Here is a 27,604-nt window from a genome sequence, read left to right as displayed (position 1 = left end):
TCCTCCTCCTCCTCCTCCCCCTCCCCCTCCCCCTCCTCCTCCTCCCCCTCCCCCCTCCTCCTCCTCTTCCTCCCCCTCCCCCTCCTCCTCCTCTTCCTCCCCCTCCCCCCTCCTCCCCCTCCCCCTCCTCCTCTTCCCCCTCCCTCTCCTCCCCCTCCTCCCCCCCCCCCTCCCCCCTCCCTCTCCCCCTCCCCCCCCTCCTCCCCCCTTCTCCTCCTCCTCCTCCTCTTCCTCCTCCTCCTCCTCCTCCCGCTCCTCCTCCCCCTCCTCCCCCCCCTCTCTTTCTCTCTTTCTCTCTTTCTCTCTTTCTCTCTTTCTCTCTTTCTCTGGAGCATGCCCATGCATTTTTCCTCTCCTTTCCCCAGGCATGTCCTCTCTGCCTTTCTTTTTCCTGAGCTTCAAGGGCCCTTCGTTTGCATCTGTAACTTGTTTCCTGAGCCCATGCAGCCCAGCTGGCTCACTTCTTCCATGGCTCACTTCTTCTACCTCCATGACTTTCTAAATAAACGTTTACTTGTAAAAAAAAAAAAAGGAAAAAAAAAAGAAAAAAGAAAGAGAATAAGGCATAGTTTGGGGACCTGATACAGACGGGAGCAGTCGGGGAAGGTGACTTTCAGGACCTGAGAAGCAACTTGGTTTTTTTGTGATTTTTAAGTCCAAGATGAATGGTATGGGCCAGGGTAGTCCAGAGGAAGGCGAGAGATCTTTGTTAATATCTGAGAAAGCTTCTTGAAAGAGGAATCTGTCCAAGAAAGCCTTGAGAGATAATGGGTGGGCTTTTCTTGATTTAGCATTTTATTGTATTTCCATGAAACCCCATTTAATTTTTCCAGAAATAAATTATGATCTCATGATTCATTTATTTACTTGAAATATCTTATTTTTCTTTAAAGACATTGCCCAAAGTTGGTATTTCTCTCCATTTTGGCTCTTGGTTGGTTTTCAAACAGCGCTCTTAAGAATAACAAATTCTAAAGAAGCCTCTGTGTTTTTGCACAGTCAATTCCTCTGTCCAAAATACCTTCCCATGCTCTCCACCATACACACCTTCAGGGAATTGTTTATCCTTCAAAACCCAGATGAAGTACCATGTCTTCTTTGCTCCCACACTACAGTACTCTTCATTTTTCCTCTTATATGATAGCTCTTATTCTGATGGTTGTACTTAGTTTGTACTCTTAACCCCCTAGTGCAGTCTCCGGCCCATAGAAGACACCTAATGTTCGGTTAGTAGGTGTGGTTAAATATAATAAGCTCTCAAATGTGTTTTCCAGTGTTAAGAACTCAGCTATCTTATGTGCATAGGTACAGTATATATTTTGTTAATTGAATTTTTATTTGTTCTTAGATGTCACTAAGAGGATCTGCGCCAGTGACAATTGTACCTCTTCCGGGAGAGCAAGTACAGGTTCAGGGGGTCATCCAGACAGCTCAGTCTTCTGTAATTCACCCACCACACGTGCAAACGGTACAGAAATTCAAAGACTTAGTGGTTGAGAGAGGGGACTTTTATACCCTGAGTCTTCAGACACATCGAAATTGTGTAGTTACTATATTATAAACCAAGATATAAAGTCAAGGAAATTAGACAAACAAATGAAGCAAATAGAAAAGTTTTAGAATTTATAGTTTCATATATATACTATCTGGTGAAAACAGAAGATAATTTTGGGGGAAATTATTGCTTAGAACTTAAGGAAATTAATTTCTTCAGGAAAAGCACCTTTTTTTTTAATTATCAGTAGTGGTATCTATCCTTTATAAAAATGAGAATTCTGAAGCAAGGTTGTTAATGTTAGCACTCATCTTATAAAGTAAGAAAGTACCTACCTTATGCTTTATGGAGGTCAGATAAAAGAAAGTTCTCTCTTAATAGAGGAAAGTTCTTATTTACATCTACCTTCATATTAACACCTGACAACAGTAGGAAGGAAAAAGCCATCCTGGGCTCCTATTCTTTCTATTCTTTCTCCCTATTTTATCTTATGGCTCCTGTGAATCCCATAATGCCTTTGGACATCTCTCATTTTTAGAAGCAGCTGTCCTATAAAAAATGCTCATTTTCCCTTCTGAATATATGGTGTCTGGCAATGTTGTCAGCTCTAGGAGCTGCATTTTTATGTGTTTTTTGTACATGAAAGGTGGCTGCTGATTGGATTTTTGAGTTTTTGTATGAAGGTTTTACTCTTATTTACTAGTGCTGTCATTAAAGAGAAATACTTAATCTTAGTCTTAGAAATTATTTTCTTACTTGAGTTCAGTGAGAGGCTTTGGAGTAAACTTAGGGACAGTGAAAACAGTTAAAGGTTTAGATTAAAAATGGTATATCCATGATGCTTAAGGAAACACAAAAGTGAGATTTGTCTTAATCTAATCATTACTTTGTTATTTGTTACTCTTATTAGTTCTTAATTATTATAAGTTGTGACCAGTTCTTTCTTTTCTATAAAAAAAAAATAAGAATTAATGTAAGATATAAATAAGTAGTTGTACACTAGAACTTGTATTTAATAACTATAAAATGTAAAACAAGCTTCTCTGGAAAGTTAAGATCTAAGTCTAAATAATTAGGGAAGACTTTCTGTAGATAGTAAATTTGTTATGTCCTTTCTAGAAGCCTGTTTGGATTATTTTATTTTTTTAAATGAAGGTGAAGTCAGATATAACGATGCAAATTTGGACAAGTGTTGGGAAATTTAATACATTTTAAAAATTGAAAATAACTTGTTTTCTTAATTGTAGATATTATTGTAAGTTAAAACTTGCATGTGATTATTGTGTTGACACAGTTTTAAAGGATTTGTTACTAATACTAGTTAACATTTAATGTGTGCTTGCTGTGTACCATGCACTAAGTGCTTTACATGTATTACTAACTCATTTAACTGTGAAGTGAGGTAAAGTTATTACAGATTTTTTAAAGTAGCACATGTTTATACCTGCCCTTGCCATTGACCTCCACCTTGCTAAATCTAATGGTCTGTTTTCAGTCCTTGTTTTACTCCACTTGTTAGGACCATTTGACATGGTTGATCATTGTTTCCTCCTCATTACACCGTTTTCTCCACTTTTCTAAGGACATCTCACTCACTGAGTATTCCTCCTACCTCACTGATGGCTTGTTCTGTTTCATTTGCTGGTTCCTTCCCTTCTTCCAGTTAGTATTCCTGGATTTTGTTCTTGGTCCTCTTCTCTATATTTTTCCATGATTGAGCTTTTATCCAGTTTTAATGGCTTTAAGGACTATCTAAAGAGCTGTGACTTCCAAATTTATACGTAGTCCAGACTTGTTCCCTTACTCAGGTTTGCACATTCAGCAATCTCCTCAATGTCATTACCTAATAGTGAGATATTAGTTGGATACTTAATAGTATTTCAAAATTAACATGTCCAAAATCCAAGTCAGATAGCATGTTTAATAAAACACCTCTGAGTAATGTGCAACAGTATAGAAATAGGGTGGAGATAAGAGATTGGTCTTTACAACTCTAGTAAAATAGCATTGCTTTATTTTGGGATAGACGTTCTTCTTAGTTCTTTAGTTGCACTATATGTTCCCTTAATTAGTTTGGCTTCTTGAAATAAACTTTCTCCTTTCCATTTCCTTTTGCTTCTTTCTTTTAGGCCTTAGATTAATTGACAAGTAAATTTGGGTAGTAGGAGACTAAATCATTGTTTCTAAAAGTGAAAATCAAATTCTTTTCCACCTGCATTGTTCATCATAGTAAATCTAGTTCTGTTTTTTAGGTATCATCTTTATCAGAAAGTGAAGAATCTCAGGACTCATCTGATAGCATAGGCTCCTCACAGAAAGCCCACGGGATCCTAGCAAGACGCCCATCTTATAGGTGAGTCCTTTCATATCAAACCCTGCGTGCGCTATAATACCAAATGATTTCAAGTGGGGCTGTGTAAAAACAAACTATATAAAGAGGGAGCATGTGTGTATATAAGAAGGGGATTATTAAAACAGGTTGGAGCCAGATTATAAAGGGCCCAAGTTGCTGTGCTAAAGAAGAATTTAGACCTATCTTTTGACAAAGTATTAGATTTCCACATTTACCTTTAGAGAGTTAACTTTAATAGCAATATGAAAGGAGGACTATAGATTTTAGGAATTTTAAATTCCTAACTCTGGGCCTTTGTTCCTATGTGTCCCTTTGCTGAAACACATTGTTCTACATTCTGCATAACTCCTTCATATACTTGAGTCCCCACTTCCTCCTGGAAGCCTTCTCTGACCTAATTACCTTCTCTCCAACTCTCCCCCTACCCCGAGACTTTAGGTTAAGTTTTTCTTCTGTGGCATCCTTTTACTGACCCTCTGTTACAGTACTTATCCTGTTGGAAATCCAGTTTATTTTTTTATTGATTTCAGAGAGGAGGGGAGAGATAGAAGCATCAATGATGAGAGAGAATCATTGTTTGGCTCCTCTGCAAGCCCCTTCTGGGGATCGAGCCCCCAAACTGAGTATGTGCCCTGACCAGGAATTGAACTATGACCTCCTGGTTCATCAGTCAACTGTCAGTGCTCAACCACTGAGCTACACTGACTGGCCTGGCAAGAAATCCAGTTTATTTAAGGCACGGCCCATGTATTATTTTTTCTGATCCAAGGGCCTAGCAAAGTGACAATACAAGATTAGTATCATTAATTGTTGAGTGAATGGAAAACTGGAAGTAGTACAACCAGCTGACAGAAGGCTGTTGGAATGATATGGGTGATTTCACATGAGAAGTGGGATAGTTTTGGAGTGGATGTATTTGAGACAGTTTGTGGTAGAACTGACAGAACTAATGACTAGATGATGGGTAGGAGGAATAGGAGACAGGGTGAAACGCTGTGTTTGAAACAGAAACATATGCAGTAAGATTCTTGTTAATATTGATTTTTTTAGAGAGAGGGGAAAAGAGAGAGAGAAACATCAGTGATAGAAACATAAACATCAATTGGCTGCCTCCTGATGCCCCCTACTGGGGAGCAAGCCTGAAACCTGGTGACTTCCTGGTACATAGGTCGACACTCAACCACTGAGCCCCCTCTAGGCTGCAGTAAGATGTTTGATGTTATGAGAGAACTACAAGTATGGTGTAGTCATTCCTGCCTGGTGGAATGAGTGGGAAATACTTCATAAAAGATGTCATTTAGATCACCACCAATCTGATAAATTTTGTGAGATATATGGCGGGAAAAGAGCTTTTTAGGCTGAGGGAAGTGTAATCAAAGGTAGGTTGTATGATAAAAAATAGATTGGCCTGTTCTGAAAATTGGAAATTTAATGTGCAGGGAGGAAGCAGAGGTTTATAAAAAAAAAAGGTCAACTGCAATCAGCTTACTTAGAACCTTATCACAAAATGGAAATATATATACGAGGCAAAAACATGTAAGACAGGAATGGTCTGTTAGTTTGCAAATTGGCCCCTGGATACAGAGGGCAAAGAGAGACCAAAGAAAGAGGTAGACCACTCCACATTAGTAGGTGGGAGGTTTAATAAGCAAGGGAACTTACTTAAGGGGCTTTTCTTAAGTGGCTACATAATGAGTAGATCTTCCACCTGCCCACCAGAATCTTGAAAGTTGGTTTTTTTTCAATATGAGGCTTTTATTATACATCTTAGTAAAGTTTCACAAACAAGTGTGACAAATCATTCGGCATCCCGGTGTTTCTATAGCTGGACAACTTAGATCTTATTCATCAGCCTGCTGAACTGTTCCTTTTTCAGAAACATAGATATTATCCAAAAAATTATCTGATATCCTTGTTTTTAACTGTTGTGGCTTGCACAAAGCAGCTGAATTTGGTACAAGTTCAATGTCATTTCCTTCAAGAATCAACTCATCTTTCTGGGCTTGAGATACTGAACAAGCAACACCTAACCTCATCCAAACTCTGCAGATGTATTTTTCGCCCCCAAAATTTCTAATTTCAACAAGAGAACCATTCTCCTGAATAACGACGTTGATGGGGAAGTGAGCGTTGTAACAGAAGCCTAGTGTAACACCCTTGATCATGTTTTGTACATGATGGCAGATAGTGCAAACTGTGGCCAGTTCCTTTCTGTTTTCCCACTATTTGTCAACCCGGAGCCTCTTTTTCTTTCCAAGGAGACTGAGCTCTACATTGGTGTGGTTGAAGTCCCTCTGCAGGGTGCCTCTGGAGCCCTTCACAATAACTGTGCGTCCCTTCAGAGTGATGTCCACAGTCTGATTGCCCAGAATGGTTTTCATCCTTGCAGTAGATGTGGCAAAGAGCTCTTGAAAGTTCATGGAGGAGCCTGAACTGAGTTCAGTCACATATACCCTTACTTACGAGTGATCACCAGCCAAACTGCTCTGAGTTCAGCTTGTGGCTGCTACAGTTTGTTCCTATTTAAAGGCATCAGTATACCAGGTGTCAGCAGGAATCCCCCTCATTCCCTCTCTACAGGCCTCAGGGGGCACCCACAGGTACAGGAATGGGAGCATTTGGAGGATCTATATATTCTACAGAGTAGCACCCACATTTCTAGAGACATAGGGCTGGCAGGCACAGTGCTCCTCTGTTGCAAATAGATGTGCCACTTACTCACAGTGGGGGTTTGAGCCATGGCAGAGGTGAGATGAATGTATTCTCAAAACCCAGCTGTAGATTGGAACGGAAGTTCTTACCATGATATGTCATTCCTTTATGAGAGGCTCTACCTGGAGGAGAGCTGTGTACACTGGTAGGAGCTGTTGATCTATAGGGATGTATTGGGTTTCTGCCCATTTCCAGACCTGGGACCAATATCCTAGGCCAGTAGTCTGCAAACTCATTAGTCAAAAGAGCCAAATATCAACAGTACAACGATTCAAATTTCTTTTGAGAGCCAAATTTTTTAAACTTAAACTATATAGGTAGGTACATTGTTATTAACTTAATTAGGGTACTCCTAAGCTGGCCTTTGCTAAAAACGTCCTCAATATGAGGGGTCGACCTCAGCGAATGTACCCCCACTTCTTCTAATGCCACTTCTTCAAAATAGACTCGCCCAGGCCAGAAACCAGCTTCTGCGCCTGGGCCACGAGGTTTCAATTGCACTGTATGTGCGCGCCGACACATGGTATTTTGTGGAAGAGCCACACTCAAGGGGCCAAAGAGCTGCATGTGGCTCACAAGCCGCAGTTTGCCGACCACTGAGCTAGGGCAATAACATAGTTATTTTTAAAAACCTTAACTCTTTTAATAGAGAACCCTCCATTTTTTAAAAAGTAATCAAAGACCTGCTAAAGGCATTTTGTTAAACTCAGAATCCTTTGTTTACTAGGCAGATTACTTAAAAGGTAAAGAACAACCTTTCACAGTCTTATCAAGAACAGACCAACAAAACCAGCATGGCTGCAGGCAAGTGTGAGTGAGCGTGTGGGCGGGCATCTGCTGGTCAGTGTGGGAACTGCAGGCAGGCAGTTTGGGTGCTCCTGATGGAGGAACTGTGGAGTTGCTCTCTGCTTGAGATTGGAGAGCAAACCTTTGTGGAGGCTTGGCAGAGAAGCAGCCATGTCCTAGCACCCCTACGTCACATACAGGCACCCAAAGCCCCACTGCTGGGACCCAATGCCCCCAGACCCAGGGGAGGGTTGTAGCAAACCAGTATCCTGATTGGTATGGCCCCCGGAGAGGCCTGCCCTGTTCCTAGGCCAACACAGAGCCCAGTTCTCTGGGCCTGCCCCTTCGACCAGCAGAGTGCCTGCCCCACCTCCTCCATCATCAGAGTGCCCGACCCACCCCCTCATCAAGCTGAGAACCAGGCTGCCCTTCCCCCTTGACCTGTGGAGCCTTCTTGGATAGCAGATTGCCTGACTTGCCTGACCCCCTTGATCAGAGGAGTGCCCCTCTTCCTGGACTACCAGACTACTAAAATGGGGAGATAAAGCAACAATCCCCAAATGAAAGAAAGGGAGGAATTGCCAGAAAAGGAACTAAATGAAATGAAGGCAAACAATTTGTCAAGTAAAGAATTCAAAGGAAAGGTTATAAGAGTGCTCAAATAACTTAGAACAACAAGCATAAATGAATAATTACATAGTTGATATAAAGAATACCATGGAAGGAATTAGCAGTAAACTAGAAGAAGCTGAGGTCCGAATAAGCAAATTAGAAGACAAGGTAGAAAAAAAAAACATTCAGAGCAGCAATTGGAAAAATAATTAATGTGAAACCTAACAACATCCCCATCATAGGAGTGCCAGAAGAAGAATCTGAACAAGGAATAGAGAACCTGTTTGAAGAAATAATGACAAAAAAACTTCCTTAACTTGGTGAAGGGAAGTCATAGAAGTCCAGGAAATGAGTCCCAAACAAGATGAACCCAAAAAGACCCACACCAACACACATCATAATTAAAATGGCAAACATTAAAGCCCAACTGGTGTAGCTCATTCATTGGTTAATGGTGGTTAATGGTGGTCAGGGTTCGATTCCAGGTCAAGGCACATGCCCAGGTTGTGGGCTCAATCCACAGTGGGGAATGCCGAGGAGGCAGCCAATCAATGATTCTCATCACTGATGTTTCTATTTTTCTCTCCCTTCCTCTCTCTGAAGTCAGTTTTTTAAAAAATATATATTTTATTGATTTTTTTACAGAGAGGAAGGGAGAGGGATAGAGAGTTAGAAACATAGATGAGAGAGAAACATCAGCTGCCTCCTGCACACCCCCTACTGGGGATGTGCCTGCAACCAAGGTACATGCCCTTGACCGGAATTGAACCTGGGACTCTTCAGTCCGCAGGCTGACGTTCTGTCCACTGAACCAAACCAGTTAGGGCTGAAATCAATTTTTAAAAATAAAAAATAAAATGGCAAACATTAAAGACAGAATCTTAATGGCTGTTAGAGAGAGATAGACAGTTACCTGAAAGGGAATTCCTATTTGATTGTCAGCAGCTTTCTCAATAGAAACACTTCAGGCTAGAAGAGAGTAGCATGAAGTATACAAAGTAATTGAAGAGCAAGGGACTGAATCCAAGACCATCCTGCAGAGCTATCGTTCAAAATAGAAGGTGAAATAAAGAATTTTTTGGGGGGGAAAAAAGGCTGGAGGAGTTTATTACCACCAAACTGCACTGCAAAAAATGCTAAAGGGATTGTTATAAGAAGAAGAAATAGAAAGGAACACAGGCACAAAGAATAAAAACAGCAACAAACAAATATCAATCAATAATAACCTTAAATGTAAATGGCTTAAATGCTTCAATCAAAAGACATGGGTAGCTGAATGCATAAGAAAACATGACCCATATATATGCTGTCTGCAAGAGACCAACCTCAGAACAAGACTCACAGGATAAAAGGGAAGAGGTGGGGAAAAATTTTTTCCATGTAAATAGAAATGAAAAAAAAATAAAAACCCAGGGTAGCAATACTGATACCTGACAAAATAGACTTCAAAATGAAGGGTATAATAAGAGACAAGGAAGGCCACTTATACAAGAGGCTATAACCTTGTTGTACAGATACACACCCAATACAGGAGCACCCAAATATATAAAAAACACTTCTGGAAAACCTTAAGGGAGATATCAACTGCAATTTAATCATAATAAGGGACTTTAACACCGTATCACTGGATAGATCTTCCAGACAAAAAATCAATAAGGAAATAGAAACCCTTAATGACACACTGGATCAGATGGATTTAATTGACATTTATAGAACATTTCACCTCAAAGCTGCAGAATATACATTCTTCTCAAGTGCACATGGGTCATTCTCAAAGATTGACCACATGTTAGAACACAAAACAAATCTACAAGTTCAAGAAGATTGAAATCCTAGCAAGCATGTTGGCATGAAATTAGAAATCATCTACAATAAAAACACTCAAAAAATTCAAAAACATGGAGGCTAAATAGCATGTTATTAAACAATGAATGACTTACCAATGAGATCAATGAAGAAATAAAAAACTTCCTGGACACAAATGAACACACAACAAGCCAAAATCTATGGGGCACAGCAAAAGCAGTCCTGAGAGGGAACTTCAAAGCACCACAGGTCTATGTAAAAAAAACAAAACAAACAAAAACTTCTAAAAACCCATCTAACCATACAATTTAAAGACTCAGAAAGAGAACAACAACAAAAGCCCAGAGTAAGTAGAAGGAAGGAAATAGTAAAGATCAGAGTGGATATAAATGACAGACTTAAAATACAATACAAAAAATCAATGAAACTAAGAACTGGTTTTTTGAAAAGATAAACAAGATTGAGGAACCTTTAGCCAGACTCATCAAGAAACAAAACTCCCAGCAAACAAAAGTTCTGGCCTGAATGACTTCACAGGAGTTTTATCAAATATTCAAATAACTATTCACTATCCTCCTCAAACTATTCCAAAAAATCCAAGGGAAGGAACACTTCCAAACACCTTTGGAGAGGCCAGCATTCTCCTAATTCCAAAACCAGATAAAGACACTACAAAAAAAGAGAATTACAGACCAATATCCCTGATGAACGTAGATGCTAAAATCATCAACAAAATATTAGCAGATCAGATCTAGCAATATATTTAAAAGTTCATACACTATGACCAAGTAGGATTTATTCCAGGGATACAAGGTGGGAGGAGGGCCATGGGGGCAGAGGAGGGGGCAATCTGTGATACTGTTGACAATAAAGATATTTTTTAAAAGATGAGGAAGAATACAAAACAATAACTATCTCTAAATGCTATGTAGTAAAAATAAAGTAATATATGGGAATGATACACAATTTTATGATGTTCTTTGATGGGGAGAAAAAGGAAAGGGATGGGTGACATTGATGTATCTGTAACTTAATTCTTATTAAATAAGATTTCTGAAACAAATACGGCAAAATATTAGCATCTATTGGTTCTTGGTATATGGTACATAGGTGGTTTTATTTATTTTTCTTTGTGCTCAAAATGTTTCGTAACTTAAAATGGAAAAGAAATGGGTACAGTATTCCACAGTCTCATGATAGGCTGGCTGCATGAAACCATGTAGGCAGCTCGTTAAATGGATTCTGGAGCTCTATCCTGTCCACTCAATCATTAGGGATACCAGATGGGAATCTGGATTCAATAAAAACTCCAGATGATTCTGATACATAAACAGGTTTAGGAACTACTGTGACTTCTACAAATGCTCAACACAGGGACTGCCACCTCCTGTGTCCTATATGAAACTTCTGGAAATACAGACTATGATTGTATTAGCTCTTGGTGGGAAGACTGTTCAAAGTAAGGAGACTAAGCTGGAAAATGATTTTCAACATGTTATATAGGAGCAGCTGAAGGAACTAAAATTTTTTGGCCTTGAAAAAACAAGATCTGTAGCAGTTGTCAAATATTGCAAAGGAGGGCATGGATATAGAATTAGGTTTGAAACTTAAATTTCTCTAGCTTCACTGGGTGGAACCAGTTTGGGGTCTAACAAAGGCTCTAACTGTGCAATAATTGAATGGTTTGCTTTTTGGAAATTGTGGATGCCTTATTCCTGGAAATAGAGGCTGTTAGGAATGTAGAGAAGGAATTCCTACATGGACTGGAAGGTTGGCATAGGTAACATGAAAAATCCCTTTTAATGCCAAGGGTGTTTTCCCTTTGTGGTTCTTTTTTTGTTATTGTTTTCACACAAGTACATTTCCATTTTCTGGTTTTTCTATAGTGAACATGGAATTCTTGAGTAAAACCTCCCCTTCTCCTCCCCCCCCGCCCCCCCCCCTGAAATAAACTGCTTATTTCTCCTTCCTCCCCCAATTGTATTTTGGGAAACCTTTCTTTTTAATAAGTAATCTCTTTTCATCATCTTATTTCTGATAAAATGATTCCCATTTTATCAAGTCGGAGGGATACCTCTGGTATCTTATTTACCTCTTCTTGCTAAAATAAACATTTTTAAAAATCACTGATACTCTGCATTTTTATAGTATTTCTAATCTTGTTCTTTCTGAGAACTGTGGGCTTCTCTTCCACTATAGAGTTGAAGGTTGAGAAATTAGATTTGATCTTTTTAAAAGAAGGTCACTGACACTATTTAGAAAATGTTAATTAATGAAGTCCCTCACAGTGGAGCCATCCTGTAGGGGATAGTGACATTTTATACCTCTACAAGGGCCTGGTACATGGAAAGGCACTCTGTATGAGTATTTGTTCAGCATCTCTTTTCACATAGTCATAAACTAAAGTATAACTAGCCTGCAATACGTCAAAAAAAGTATTTGTTAGACAAAAGAATTCCTTGACACATTTTAGGTGTCTGGTAGATTACTGTACTTTTAACCAGAGATTGAAAAAGGTTTATTTAGCAATTTCTTTTTATAAAGTAATCCCACATTACCAACGTTAATAGAGTTCTATTTTTCACAGAAAAATTTTGAAAGATCTATCTTCTGAAGATACACGGGGCAGAAAAGGAGACGGAGAAAATCCTGGAGTTTCTGCTGTCACTCCTATGTCTGTTCCAACTTCCATCTATCAGACTAGCACCGGACAGTACAGTATGTATAGGAAAAATTTCTACCTGATAGACACATAAAACTAACCTTTCCATGTAAAGAAGGTGTGTAGAAAGACTGTCATACTTCAGTAGTGATGACTATTGAGCCAGAAATAATGCAAACTACTTTTCAGCATTAGCTCCTTAAAATTTATGAGGTAGGTAGTTATCAATTTATGAGGTAACTGAAGCTTATAGAGTTAAATAATGTCCCTAAAGTAGTCATACAGCTTATAAATGATACACTTAGTTTGGGGTAAAAGTATGTTTGACAAATGCATGGAATTATCTAACCACCACCACTATTAAGATATAGTCCATCAGCCCTGGCCGGATGTCTCAGTTGGTTGGAATATTGTCCTATACATGAAAAGATTGTGGATTCAGTTCCTAGTCAGGGAACATAATTAGATCCCTGGTTGGAGTGCATACAGGAGGCAACCAATCAATGTTTATCTCTCTCCCTCCCCCTCCCTCTCCCTCCCTCCTTCCCTCCCTCCCTCTCTCTCTCTTTCTCTCCCCCCCTCCCCCTTGCTCTCTAAAATTAATAAAACTTATCCTCAGGTGAAGATTTAAAAAAATACAAGATATAGTCCATCGCCTCAAGAAATTCACTTGGGCCATTCATTTTAGTTTTTATTTTAAATATAGTTTTATTGATTTCAGAGAGGCAGGGAGAGGGAGAGAGAGATAAAAACATTAATGATGAGAGAATCATGGATCAGCTGTCTCCTGCATGCCCCCTGCTGGGGATCTAGCCCACAACCTGGGCATGTGCCCTGACCGGGAATTGAACCATGACTTCCTGGATTATAAATTGACCCTCAACCACTGAGCCACGCCGGGCTGGACCATCCATTTTAAATAGTCTCTCCTTTACTCCTAACCACTGTTCTTCAAGTCTAACTGGTTCTTGCCACAAAATATATATTCCATCTAACCATCTCCAATCACTACCACCACCTTGGTGCACACATGTCTGAATTACTACAGTGGGCATCCAGTTGGTTTTCTTGCTTCCATACTTACTCTAATAGTTTTCCGTACTGCAGTCAAAGTGATCTATTTAAAATGTCAATTAGATCACATCACTCTTGCTCACAGTCTTCCAGTGATGTTCCATCACACTTTAGAACAAATCCTACAAGGCATTGCTTTCAGGATCTGGCCTTTCCTGCCACTCTGATCTCATCTCCTGCCACTTGGTGGCATTCTGGCCACACAGACTTTCTTGCTATTCCTTCAATACAAGAAACTTGTTTCTCGGGATTTTTGTCATTGTCATCCCACTGCCTGGCATGTTCTTCTACAAGATCTTCACCTGGCTTGTATTTTCACTTCTGCTCTGCTTAAGTGTCACCTCCTCAAAGAGACTCCTCTTATTTTATTTATTTATTCATTTTTATTGATTTCAGAGAGGAAGGGAGAGGGGGAGAGAGAGATAGAAATATCAATGATGAGAGAGAATCATTGATTGGCTGCCTTCCTGCACGCCGCACAGGGGAGCGAGCCTACAACCTGGGCATGTGCCCTGACTGGGAATCAAACCGTGACCACTTGGTTCATAGGTTGATGGTCAGCCAATGAGCCACACCAGCTGGACAAAGAGACTCCTCTTTTTTAAAATATGCCACTGCTCCTTTTAGTTTTCTGTATTTTCTAATATTTTTATACCATTCTATATAATAAAAGCCTAATATGCTAAGTGTCTGGTCATCTGGTCAGCTGTTCAACCAATCAAAGTGTAATATGCTAATGATATGCTAAGGCCGCTCAATTGCTCACTATGATGTGCACTGACCACCAGAGGGCAGTCAGTCAACCAGTCGACCAGTCGATATGATGTGCACTGACCACAAGGGGGCAGACACTCCAACCGGTAGGTTAGTTTGCTGCTAGGGTCCGGCCCATCAAGACTGAGCAAGACGGGCCAGACCTGCCCTAGAGCCCTCCTGCATTCCCTCCCTGGCCCCAATCATGCACCAGTGGGGTCCCTCGGCCTGGCCTGCACCCTCTCGCAATCCAGGACCCCTTAGGGGATGTCAGAGAACCAGTTTTGGCCCAATCCTGCAGGCCAGGCTGAGGGACCCCACTGGTGCACGAATTTGTGCACTGAGCCTCTAGTTTATATATAATTATTAAAAAGTACATAGTTCAAAATAAAGAATTACATAGTTCAATTATGTGATTATCTGTTCGCTAATTTATGAGATAATCTATGTTAAGTTCCTTGTGGGAAATAACTTTGTCTTATTCACATTTGTATCCTTAGCATATAGGGCCTGGCACATAGTAGGCGTTGAGTAAAATTTGTTATGAATAAGTGATTTAAAGAATAAAAATAGAATACTTCCTTGAGGAAATGTAAGAAACTGGGAATAATGATTGCGAGGAAGGAAACTTGGGAGCAGACATCAGAAGCAGTTGGGAGGTTCACTTGCATTTTGAACAAAACTGAAATTTTTTTTTTTTTTACCATATACATGCATTACTACTCCCCCCAAAAAAATATTTTTTAATTTTCTTTTTTTTTAAATATATTTTATTGATTTTTTACAGAGACGAAGGGAGAGGGATAGAGAGAAACATCGATGAGAGAGAAACATCGATCAGCTGCCTCCTGCACACTTCCCACTGGGGATGTGCCCGCAACCAAAGTACATGCCCTTGACCGGAATTGAACCCGGGACCCTTGAGTCCACAGGCCAATACTCTATCCACTGAGCCAAACCAGTTAGGGCTTAATTTTATTTTTCAACTACCATTGACATTCAGTATCATTTTATATTAATTTTAGGCATATAGCATAGTGGTTAGATAATTATATAATTTACAAAGTGTTCCCCCTGGTAATTCAAGTATTACACCCACCTGACAGAATACATAGTTATTATAATATTATTGACTATTTTCCCAGTGCTGAACTTTACCATCCCCATGACTATTTTGTAACTACCAGTTTGTACTTCTTTTGTTTTTGAATATATTTTTATTGATTTCAGAGAGGAAGGGAGAGGGAAAGAGAGGTAGAAACATCAATGATGAGAGAGAATCATTAATCGGCTGCCTCCTGCTTGCCCCCCAGTCGGGACTGAGCCCCAACCCGGGCATGTGCCCTGACCAGGAATTGAACCGTGACCTCCTGGTTCATAGGTCGACACTTAACCACTGAGCCACGCCAGCTGAGCCCAATTTTTACTTCTTAATCCCTTTACTTTTCACCCAGTCCCCAAAACGCCTTCCTCTCTGGCCATTATCAATTTGTTCCCTGCATTCCATCCCCCCAAAATTTTAAAGATAACATATTTGCAAGTTAAAAATTATGATAGAGTTGTACCTCCCTCCCCCTTGTCTGCAAGAGATATGTTCCAAGACCCCCAATGGATGCCTAAAACCATGGATAGTGCCAACTCCTGTAACATGGTTTTTCTATACATACAGTAAACTATTATTTCCGGTAGCATGATCCAATAGGACTTTCTTAATGATGGAAGTGCTCTATATCTGCATTGTCCAGTATAGTCACCACTAAGCCGTGTTTGACTATTGAGTAGTTGAAATGTGGCTGGTGAGCCCTGGCCAGTGTAGCTCAGTTTGTTGGGAGAAGTCCCATACACCAAAAGGTTGCCAGTTCTATTCCCAGTCAAGGCACATGCCTGAGTTGTGGACTGGATCCCCAGTAGGGGGCTTGCAGCAGGCAGCTGATTTATGTTTCTCTATCATCAGTGTTTCTCTCCCTCTCCTCTCCTCTCTCAAAAATCAATAAAAACCTATTAAAAAAAAAAAAAAAAAGGAGCCCCAATATGGCAATGGGCAGGACCAGAGTGAGTGGCTGAGTGCAAGGGAGAATGTGTGGGGGACCTGCCTAGCTCACCCCCACACCAGATGAAGGGCACCCAATCTGCTCCCTGCATTAGTGGAGCAGCATCCACCTACCCCACCACCTTGACAAGCTGCTCACATGGACACAGGTCCTGCTGCCAAACCCAACACGCCCAACCCGGTATTCCTGGACAGCTGGCCCCACCACCTTAAAGTGGTGTACCCAGCACTGCCAGCATGACCCAACGCCACCAGACACAGACATGCCACCACAACCCCCTGTGCCTGGACAAAAGGCCCCACTGCCTGACTGCCTGGTAGAAGTGACCTGACACCTTGGGATTACTGGACCTGCCACAGTGACTGAGCACACCTAACCTGGTGTCTCCAGAAAATCAGACCCACTACTGTGACCCCACATGACCAATAACCTCTGGACACACAGACCCATTCCCGTGACTCCAACAGCCTTTCCTGGTGCCCCAGACTACTAGGCTGCTAAAATAGGGAGATAAAAAACACCCCCCCAAATGAAAGAAAAGGAGAAATCACCAGAAAAGAAACTAAATGAAATCGAAGCAAGCAGTTTGTCAGGTAAAGAATTCAAAGTACTGGTCATCGGGTGATCAAACAACTCAGTGAGAACTATAAACAACCTAAATTTAAAATAATAAAAATGTAATATGCAAATCAACCGAACAGCAGAATGACCGTCCAGACAACCTTCCAGATGATCACGCTATGACATGCACTGGTGCCAGGCAAGCCAAGGTGGGTGCGATGCAATTGGTCAGAGAGCCAGCCATCGCCCCATGATCGCCTGCAGAGTGAGGCCAAGGCCACCCCCTGCAGGGCAGTCGATGAGGGGGATCAATCGCCCCACAGAGGGAGGCCCAGGCCACTGGCCAGCGATGCTGTGGCAGGTGTGCACGGCCGGCCAGTGATCGCCCCACAGAGGGAGACCCAGGCCAGCCAAGGAATCACACCTCACACCTGTTGCCCACAGAGGGCGGTGACTGGTCGGGGGGGGGGGGGGGGTAGACAGCACCACACAGATGGCAAGCAGTGGGGGGGGGGCGGGGGGCAGCTACCAGCAGCCAGAGGAAGGAAAGCCCTGATAGGCCCTGATCACCGGCCAGGCCTAGAACCCTACCCGAGGGGTCCTGGATTGCGAGAGAGCTCAGGTCGGGCTCTAGTGAGCATTATAAGGGACTTAATGAGAACTACAACATGAAAAGAGAGATTAAAACAATAAATAAAAATCAATCGGAAATGAAGAATGAGATAGCTAAAGTAACAACACCCTGGAAAGATTCAAAAGTAGACTGTAAGAAGCCGAGGACCAAAGTAGCAAAGTAGAAGATAAGTTTAAAAACATCATCTATTCAGAGCAGCAACTGGGGAAAAAAAGCAGGAGGAGAGTTTAAGGGAGCTTTGGGACAACATGAAACATAACAGCATTTGCATAATAGGGGCACCAGAAGAAGAATCTGAGCAACAAATACAGAACCTGTTTGAAGAAATGATGACAGAAAACTTCCCTGACCTGATGAAAAAATAAGTCGCACAAGTCCAGGAAACACAGAGAGTTCCAGTAAAGATGAACCCCAAAAGACCCACACCAAGACACATCATAATTAAAATGGCAAATGTTAAAGAATCTTCAAGGTTGCAAGAGAGAGACAAAGTTACCTACAGGGGAGTTCCCATTAGACTGTCATCTGATTTCTCAATAGAAACACTTCAAGTAAGAAGAGAATGGCATGAAGTATACAAAGTAATGAAAAATAAGAGACTGAATCTAAGACTACTCTATCCAGCAAGGCTATCATTCAAATTTAATATGAAATTAGTAGCTTTGCAGACAGAAAAAGGCTAATGGAGTTTGTTACCACCAAACCAGCACTGCAAAAATGCTACAGGGATTTTAGTAAGAAGAAATAGAAAGAGAGGGAGGAACACAGGCATCAAGAACAAAAATGGCAACAAATAAGTACCTATCAATAATACCTTAAAGGTAAATGCCTTAAATGCTCCAATCAAAAACCATAGGGTAGCTGAATGGATGAGGAAAACACGACCCATGTATATGCTGTCTACAAGCGATCAACTTCAGAACAAGATTCACAAGATGAAAGTAAAGGGATGGAAAAAAAGTTTCCATGCAAATGGAATTAAAAAAAACAAACCTGGGGTAGCAATACTCATATCCTACAAAATAGATTTCAAAATAGGTCCAGAGCCATGACAGCATGCAACAGACTGAGGATTCTCAGAGGAAAGGCAGGGGGTAGGAAAGAGATCAACCAAAGAACTTACACGCATAACCCATGGACACAGACAACAGTGGGGTGAAGTCCTCTTGGGAAGGATGGGGTCACCAGGTAACTACACGTGTTCAACAAGAATACGAAGATCTGTTGCAAAAATAAAAACAATTCTTTTTTTAAATTACTTTATTGATTAAGGTATTACATATGTGTCCTTATCGCTCCATTACCCTCCCATCCCCACCACTCATGCCCTCACCCCCCTGTTGTCTGTGTCCGTTGGTTAGGCTTTTATGCATGCATACAAGTCCTTTGGTTGATCGCCCCCCCCCTTACCCCCTCCCTCCCTTACCTTCCCTCTGAGGTTTGACGGTCTGATCGATGCTTCTCTGTCTCTGGATCTGTTTTTGTTCATCAGTTTATGTTATTCATTATATTCTATAAATGAGTGAGATCATGTGATATTTATCTTTCTCCAACTGGCTTATTTCACTTAACATAATGCTCTTAAGTTCCATCCATGTTGTTGCAAATGGTAAGAATTTCTTCTTTTTTTACCGCAGCGTAGTATTCCATTGTGTAGATGTACCACAGTTTTCTAATCCATTCATCTGCTGATGGGCACTTAGGCTGTTTCCACATCTTAGCTATGGTGAATTGTGCTGCTATGAACATAGGGGTGCATATTTATTTTCACATATATTTCACATCAAATGATGTATATATCTATACATTTGTTAGTATAATTTCACATTTTCATACAAATACAGTTGACCCTTAAACAACAGGGATTTTGGGGTGCTGATCCTCATGCAGTCAAACATCTTCATACAACTTTTGACTCCCCCAAAAACTTAATTACTAATAAATAGCCTACTGTTGACCAGAAGCTTTACTAGCAACATAAATTGTCAGTTAACCCATAATTTGTATGTTTGCATAATGTATATTGTATTCTTACAATAAAGTAAGCTACAAAAAAAAAAAGCATAAGGAAAATATATTTGTAGTACTGTATGTTTTTAGTGAAAACCCGCATATAAGTGGATCCACACTCTAAAACTGTGTTTTTCAAGGGTCAATTGTATATCAGTCCATGTGAGCATAAAAAAAGATTAGGAAGGATGTGCATCAAAAATAATGGTGGTAGTGGGAGTAAGGGTTGGCCAGTGGAATAAATAGAGATAGATAATGGGATGTTTACTTTTTATTTTATTTATATATTTATATTAATATATGTGGGGGAGTATATAATATGTGTTGCAGGGAAGGAGATTGAAAGTAATTGCTAATAAAATTTTAAACAATTCCCTGCATATAAACAATTTTAATGTCTTCTAAAGTTATATATTAAAGTATGTGGGAATATTTGTTGTGTGGTAGTGGCGGGGGGGGGGGGGGATAATTAGAAACTCCTGCAAAAAGTATTTTTATTTAAAATTCACACACTGACATATGTATTTTGGCCTAATGGTAGGCAAAGCGTAAAAGGGGAAAATGTTACATAATTATAATCTGAAAAGTGGGTATAGAGCTGAGGCATTAGATTCTGAAGGGGATTTATTATATGGGAACTGCAAAATGCTGAGTTGTTTTCTATTTGTTCATGCATCATGGGCATTTCATTTAAGGTTTTAGGGGAAAGCATTAACATCCTATATAATCCTATATAATAAAAGGGTAATATCCAAATTGTCCCCTTGACTGGGAGTTTGACCGGAGTTCGATCAGGGGGCATGGCCGGCCCGCCAACTGCCTGGACCCCCTCGTCCCCGCGGATCCCACCCCCAACCTGCCCCCCACACCCCGATCAGGGGCGGGGCCCGTCAGCCAACCTCCTGCATCCCCTCCCCCTGGCCTGATTGGACCGATTGGGCCGGGCTGGTCAGACCCCACCTGTGCACAAATTTGTGCACTGGGCTTCTGGTTAAGTATAATTCAGTGAGAAATGCTTGTGGGGAGCTTAGAAGTGTGATCTTATGGTAGCTTTCTGATGACTTAAATTTATTGGTGATTTTTGCTAGGAAGTGACTAAATTATATTTTTTAAATATCACTTAACATTTAATGTCTAACAGCAGTTACCACTAGAGAGTGGAGCTAAGAAACAGAGTTTGAAGATTTACTTTTTCATTATGTAATCTTTTATCCTATTTGATGTTTTCTATGTGCACACTTACCTATTAAAAATATTTTGTTACAATCTCTTTTATGATTCTTTTGGAAAAAATTACAAGCTGTGTTAATGTTTCCTTCTAATTATTTTTCCTTCAAAAGTGAGCCATCAGTGCCCTCTCAGTATTCTAAACTGCTGTGACATTAGCAGTTAGCATGGAGTGGTCCATAGAGCCCAAAATGTGCCTTGACCATTTCTATTGTAGAAATTGAGATTAAGACTAGTGCATCTAAACTATAAAATTTTATAAAGAAATGCCATTTTATTTCCTGTACATATAGTTCACCCAAAGTGGTCAACAGTTGTCTGGTAGAACTGCTTTCAAGCCTGTTTTACTTTTTTGTTTTTCATGAATTCTTTGTAATTCGTGTATTGTGTAGCCTTACAATAGCTATGTTCTCTCTTTGGTTAAAGTTGCTATTGCCCCTAATGGAGCCTTACAGCTGGCCAGTCCAGGCACAGATGGAGTACAGGGACTTCAGACACTAACCATGACAAATTCAGGCAGTACTCAACAAGGTACAACAATTCTCCAGTATGCACAGACCTCTGATGGACAGCAAATACTTGTGCCCAGCAACCAGGTGGTTGTACAAAGTAAGTATGTTTAAGTACCTATGGAATGTATCCCAAAGTTCTTTTAAAGACACTTATGAATTAACTCATTCTTTTGACCACCCAGCTGCGTCAGGAGATATGCAGACATATCAGATTCGTACCACACCTTCAGCAACTTCGCTGCCACAGACTGTGGTGATGACATCTCCCGTGAGTCTTACATCTCCGACAACTAAGACAGATGACCCCCAGTTGAAAAGAGAAATAAGGTTGATGAAAAACAGGTGGGTAGTGAAATTATACTGTCAAAATGGTAATGTTTTTGCAAATCTCAAAATATAACCAGGTGTTAACTGGAATTGTTTATAGGAAATAAGGAGAGAGGTTTATATCAGCTTTATTTTACTGAGTGTTTGATTATGTCTAGTTTATTTCCAATGGATCAGTGAGTCCCATTGCTCAATCTCTTTATTTAATATATTGACCTAGAGTTCTTTTATTGTTATTATACCCTTTGGCTAGCACTGTTAAGCAAAGCTTTTCAAAAAGTCTATTTTGTTCTTGTTGGGCTGACATGGTTAAATAAAAAGAGTAATCTGCTGCTTGCCACAGCAAGAAGAATTAGTGGGATTCTGCCCAATACCTAGTTTAATTACTGACACAGAAATGCTCCTAAAAATGAATTTTGACATGAAAATAGATTAGTAATTTAACCCCCAGAAACATTTACTTTTATTTTAAATGTATTTTAAACATTGCTATATGCACTAAAACTATAAAAATAAACCAAAGATTGACGTTAGCAATTGCTTCTGGGCAAGAGGCAGGGGTATGGATGTGATCAGGGATAGCACAGAGGGCCCTTCAACAGGGTAGATAACATTTTTGCACAGTAAGCTGGGTGTTGGGTTTACATTCGTTCATTTATTATGCTTCATAACTTATATCTACATCACATCTGTGTGTACTACTTCATAAAAATGTTTTAAACTACAGTAATTTAGAAGGCAACTTAGTAAGGTGTTTTATTTCCTATGACTTGCCATCTTGAAAATAATAATGGAAGTAATATTACATTCAAATTAGTGACAAAAGTCATAAAATACTTAATAAATTTAACAGGAAAGGCATAGAATCCACATTTTTTAAATCTTATTGAGAGGTAAAACAGTATCTGAACAAACAGAAAATACTATGTTCTTTGATTAAGCCATAATAAGTATATTTTTTCAGAATTCACGTATAAATGGAATGTGTTTAAATTAGAATTTTTGTAAATCTTTATAGAATTGGACAAAATAAGCTAAATGTTTACAAGGAAGAAATAAGTATTCAGGAATGGTCAAGAACAGAAAGAGGTTACTTTGTCTTGTTAGGCATTAAAGCATACTCTAAAAAGCCATTGTAATCATAACTTGGTATCAGTGAAGAGGGCAGACAATAACATTAGCAGATGGCAAAGAGAGGCCAGAAATCGCCTGTGCTAGTTAAGTACACTTGTGAAGGATGGCTTATTTAATAAAAGATATTCAATCAACTCTACATTTGAAAGAAAATTAAATTGGATTCCTATTTTTTATACCATGAACAAAAATAATTCTAGATGAATTAAAGACTTATGAAAATTAAGCAATAAAATTTCTAAGATGAAATTTAGAAATATGTAGTGCATGCATTTTAATTTAAGCCAAGGAAAAGAGAGACTAAAGAGCATTTATGGCAGGAGATATAAAAATATGAGATGCCAAATGGTAGATTACAAAATAATGTAAGAACATTTAAAGGATTAATATGTAGAATGAACAGGAAGTTCCTAGGTTGTTTGTCTTTCTAATAACTTCTCACTGTAACGTGACCGAAGGTATGAAGGGACAAAGGTATATATAAATAGGCAATTTGCATAAGAGCAGATCCAGAAGACCAATAAAAGTTTTGAAAAATGCTCGAGCTCATTAGTAATGAGGAAAATGGAAATTAACAAAAACAACATGGCAAAAATCTATGTACCAACATAGAAACATCATTAAAACAGTTTAGGCATAAAATGAATTGGCAGAACCCTAGCTGGTTTGGCTCAATGGATACAGCGTCGGCTTGTGGACTGAAGGGTCCTGGGTTCAATTCCTGTCAAGGGTATATGCCTGGGTTGCGGTCTCAGTCCCTGGTGTAGGGCATGCAGGAGGCAGCCAATCAATGATTCTCTCTCATCATTGATGTTTCTATCCCCCTTCCTCTCTCTGAAATCAACAAAAATACATTTTTAAAAAATCAAGTGGCAGATAATATCTACAGTACATAGTATACTCAAGTAATACTTTTTACTTCTATCCATATATATAAAACTTATATGTGACTTGATAGAAATATTCTAAGAGGACATGTACAAAACTGAGTATCAATCATTGTATTTATTACAGTAAAATGTATTGAAAAATTATTTTTATTCAACAAATGAAAATTAATTTGAAAAATAAAATATGAAAATTAATTTAAAGAATCTGTGGGTCAAAAATTAAGCAGAGGACCCCCAAATTTCACTCCTTGGTATTAATCCAAGAGAAATAGGACATATTTACAAAGAGACTGGCACAAGAACATGCACAGCAACTATAACTAGAAGCAGGCCAACACAATGGATCAACAAATTGTAGTGATATTCATACAATGAAATATGCCCTAAAATATGAAGGAACAAACCAGCATACAGCAACATGAATGAGCCTTAAAAAGAAACTGAATAAGCCCTAGCCACTGCTGCTCAGTGGTTGGATTGTCCACCCCAGTATCTGGGTTGTGGGTTTGATCCCCAGCCTTCTTTGGCCCTGGTTGGGGCAACTGATGGATGTCTCTCTTACGTCAATGTTTCTCTCTCTCCACCCTCCCTCCCCTCCTCACTCTACAAATCAATGGCAAAAATATCCTCAGGTGAGGATTAACAGCTCAGTGGTTAGAGCTTCGACCCGTGCACCAGAGGTCACAGGTTTGATTCCTGTAAATACTTGGATTCATTCCCCACTCCCAGTTGAGGTGCATGCAGGAGGCAACCAGTCAATGTGTCTCTCACATCCATGTTTCTCTCTCCCCCTGCCCTCCCTTCCACTCTCTGAAAAGCAACGGAAAAAAATATCCTCAGGTGAGGATTAAGAGAAAAAAGAAACATACTGAGTTAAAGGAGACCACGCACAGGTGTATACCTATTGTGTAACTGTTATATGAAGTTTTAGATCAGGAACATCTTCATTGATGCTGATAAAATGAGAGCAGCAGCTGCTAGAGGAGAGAACTGACCAGAAACGGGCATGAGAGAACTTTCTGGAACAATAAAAATGTTCTGGCCTTGGTAGGTGTGTGGGCTATAAAGGTGTATGTATGTGCATTTGCCAAAACGAGCTGAATTCTACGCTTGAGATCTACCTTTCATTGTATATAGGTGAGAACTTAACTTTTTAAATGAGGAAAAGATGAGCAGAGAAATTGCTACAGGGCATTTACCGCTTTAGAGAAGGTGAGTGTTTTCTGACGTGGTTTTTATGCTTATTTTAGAGAAGCTGCTCGCGAATGTCGCAGGAAGAAGAAAGAATACGTGAAATGCCTGGAAAACCGAGTTGCAGTCCTGGAAAATCAAAATAAAACTCTAATAGAGGAGTTAAAGACTTTGAAGGATCTTTATTCCCATAAAAGTGTTTGATATTTAAGAAAATATTTTGTGGACTTGCCTAAAAATTAAATGGATTTTTTTCTTTTTAGTGGAGTTTTATAAATTAAAAGGTCAAAAATGAAGCTTTTATTTAGGCTTTTGCAACTCAAAGATAAATGTCGTATGCAAGTTATGCAAGAGAACTGGTGACAGAGGATAAAGTGGCAAATGACCTCAAGGAAGATACTGGCACAACTGGAAACTGGAAAAAGCATACTAAAGAAGCAGGAAGCGAACATTCACCAATCTGAATTTTCTAAATAACAGTAGTTGTCAATAATCCAAAAATGGCAGATAAGATGAAATTTGGTAAATTTTCAAAATTAAATCTATTTACCCTATAGGTCTGCATTTCATATACTGTTTCCTAAAATTTACTTTTTTCAATTGTGTGTGTGTGTGTGTGTGTGTGTATTTTATTTCTGCCAATAAATTCTAAATTACCAAAAGAAAAACTAATACATAACCAGATATAAATAATTATGTGTTCTGATTACATACACTTGTTCTATTGTCAAGTCTTTTAAATGGGTTTTAAGTTTGTTTATTGGACTTGACAGCATCTTGAAGAGTGAATTAAAATATTTTTGAGGCCTTGTCCTAACAGGCATCTAAGGTACATGAATGGGGTGTAGTGTTTTTGTACATTTATTATCAGAATGGAAAGAAAACTGTTTAAAAGTTTCACACTCTTAAATAGTTGGTTTTTGGGGGTAATTCTGGGAATGGTGATTTTCTACAAATATATAGCAGATTGTTTTTTTGATTCTATATTCTGTAAGCAGTTGAATATACATCACTTATTCTGTTGTGCTTTAATAGAATGGAATGTTTACAGGCCCTTGAGGTGATATTAGAGTATTTTTTAAGAAAAACTTCTGAAGATGCATACCAAAGTTTTCCAAGAGGATTTTATAATTGATTTAATGCAAGGTTTATCAGATTCTAAAATAGTACAGTTATTAAAGCAATTTTATGCTAGAGACTATTTTGTAATGTAGTGAATGGTACATTTATAAAAGTGACTGTCAATATATTTTTATAGCTAATCTTTATAAATTCTAAAGTTGAGTTTTTAATGATTATTTTAAATGTTTATATAGTTTGTTTAGTAAAAAAAATATTTTGCCTCTCAAAGTATCATTTTTATATTATGGGGAGTTTCAGATTGGCTAATCTCTGGATTCTAAGTTTTATATACAGTTTTTCCAGAGTTCACAAATGCTGTCAGTGTTTAACTTCTGTATTCCAATTTCTATACACTTTGAAATTGTACTGCAAAACTATTGTGTGCTTCTTATACAATATGTATCATATTGTTGTCTATGAAATTAAAGGACATTTGATAAAATTAAGTTTGCTGAATGTAGAATACATTGTTTGATATATAAATTACAAGCTCCTGATAGCCATTCTGTCAATTATACTAAGTATAATGCATTTCTAGTTTTAAAATGAGGATCAATTTACAATTCTGGTCTCCATAGCCTATTTTAAGAGGGAATATGTATGTTTTGATTTATTTAGAATCAGTTACAATAAACTAATGAAGTTTTTTGTTCTACAAGTGTTTAGGACATGGTTAAGAAGCCTGTTACACAGAAATATTAACACAGTTGATAAGTTTGTATTTAACCCTAATGAAGTATTTTATTAATAAGATCTTTTAAAATTGGACTCCATTTAGTTGGCAGCAGCTTATGAGAAGAAAAAAAGTTTGATTACCAGTGGGATTACTTTTATCACTACCTTGTAAAGCCAGAGTCTTAAACTAGTGGCCCATTAGCTTGAAGAATAGGAGGAGGTAGGGTCACTGGGTTATATCTTGAGTTATGATGTGACAGTCAATTTGCATATTCCTTTTTTTTTTAATTAGATGAGATTGCTAGTTAAACCTGTTCTTTCTCTAGTTAAAAGAGTTTTTTAAAAGATTATATATTGGATAGATGTCATGCTTGGCTGTAATTAAGATAATGTAGTCCATGGTGCCTTAACAGTTGGACATTCATAAATATTTGTAAACTCTCTGCTATCTACAGACTTCTGGTGTAGGGCCTTGCTCACTAGATCAAGTTACCTTAGTCTTGCTGTATGTAACAGACATGGGAAAGACACTGAGGATTCTGTTAAGTGCATACCATGTTATTTTAGATGTTTTTTTAATTTTTAAAAAATATTTTTTATTGATTTCAGGGAGGAAGGGAGAGAGAGAAACATCAATGATGAGAGAGAATCATTGATAGGCTGCCTCCTGCACACCCCCTACTGCAGATCGAGCCCACAACCTGAGCATGTGCCCTTGACTGGAATTGAATCTGGGACCCCTCAGTCTGCAGGCCAGTGCTCTATCAACTGAGCCAAACCAGCTAGGGCTGTTTTTCTAATTTGAATCCAATTCCAAGCTAATGGAATTTTAAAGGTGATTATAATCCGAACCTGAATTAGAATTCAAAAATTCAATAGACTAGTGCAATTACTTTCTTAGCTCAGAACACTGTTTTATATAAATGTATTATCAATTTATTTATTTATATGTTATATTGATGGAAATACCTTGCCCATGAATACGTCTTGAGCATACAAATTTATTGACCAGAGCAT

General features: G+C 39.0%; 1 protein-coding gene and 1 pseudogene across 9 annotated transcripts in view; one reads left to right on the top strand and one right to left on the bottom strand.

Moving 5' to 3' along the window:
- The window catches only part of ATF1 (activating transcription factor 1), a 66,732-nt gene extending 40,374 nt beyond the window's left edge, over positions 1–26,358 (top strand). For 3 of the 9 annotated variants that reach the window (XM_036298092.1, XM_036298093.1, XM_036298094.1), the window contains 5 exons: positions 3,748–3,848; positions 12,352–12,482; positions 21,163–21,345; positions 21,431–21,590; positions 24,850–26,358. In XM_036298092.1, the coding sequence (XP_036153985.1) occupies positions 3,748–3,848; positions 12,352–12,482; positions 21,163–21,345; positions 21,431–21,590; positions 24,850–24,994 (720 nt within the window). In that variant the 3' untranslated portion in view covers positions 24,995–26,358. Of the gene's footprint in view, positions 1–1,348; positions 1,469–3,747; positions 3,849–12,351; positions 12,483–21,162; positions 21,346–21,430; positions 21,591–24,849 lie in introns of all 9 variants that reach the window. The other 6 variants (XM_036298089.1, XM_036298090.1, XM_036298095.1 and 3 more) reach the window with 3 other exon arrangements.
- Positions 5,661–6,229, bottom strand: LOC118650151 (annotated as a pseudogene).
- Positions 26,359–27,604: the final 1,246 nt, after the last annotated feature.

The sequence above is a fragment of the Myotis myotis genome, unplaced genomic scaffold (genome assembly GCF_014108235.1).
Source record: "Myotis myotis isolate mMyoMyo1 unplaced genomic scaffold, mMyoMyo1.p scaffold_m19_p_3, whole genome shotgun sequence".
Taxonomy (NCBI): domain Eukaryota; kingdom Metazoa; phylum Chordata; class Mammalia; order Chiroptera; family Vespertilionidae; genus Myotis; species Myotis myotis.
The sequence above is the reverse complement of the archived record's forward strand: the minus strand, read 5'-3'. Positions and strand labels throughout refer to the sequence as shown.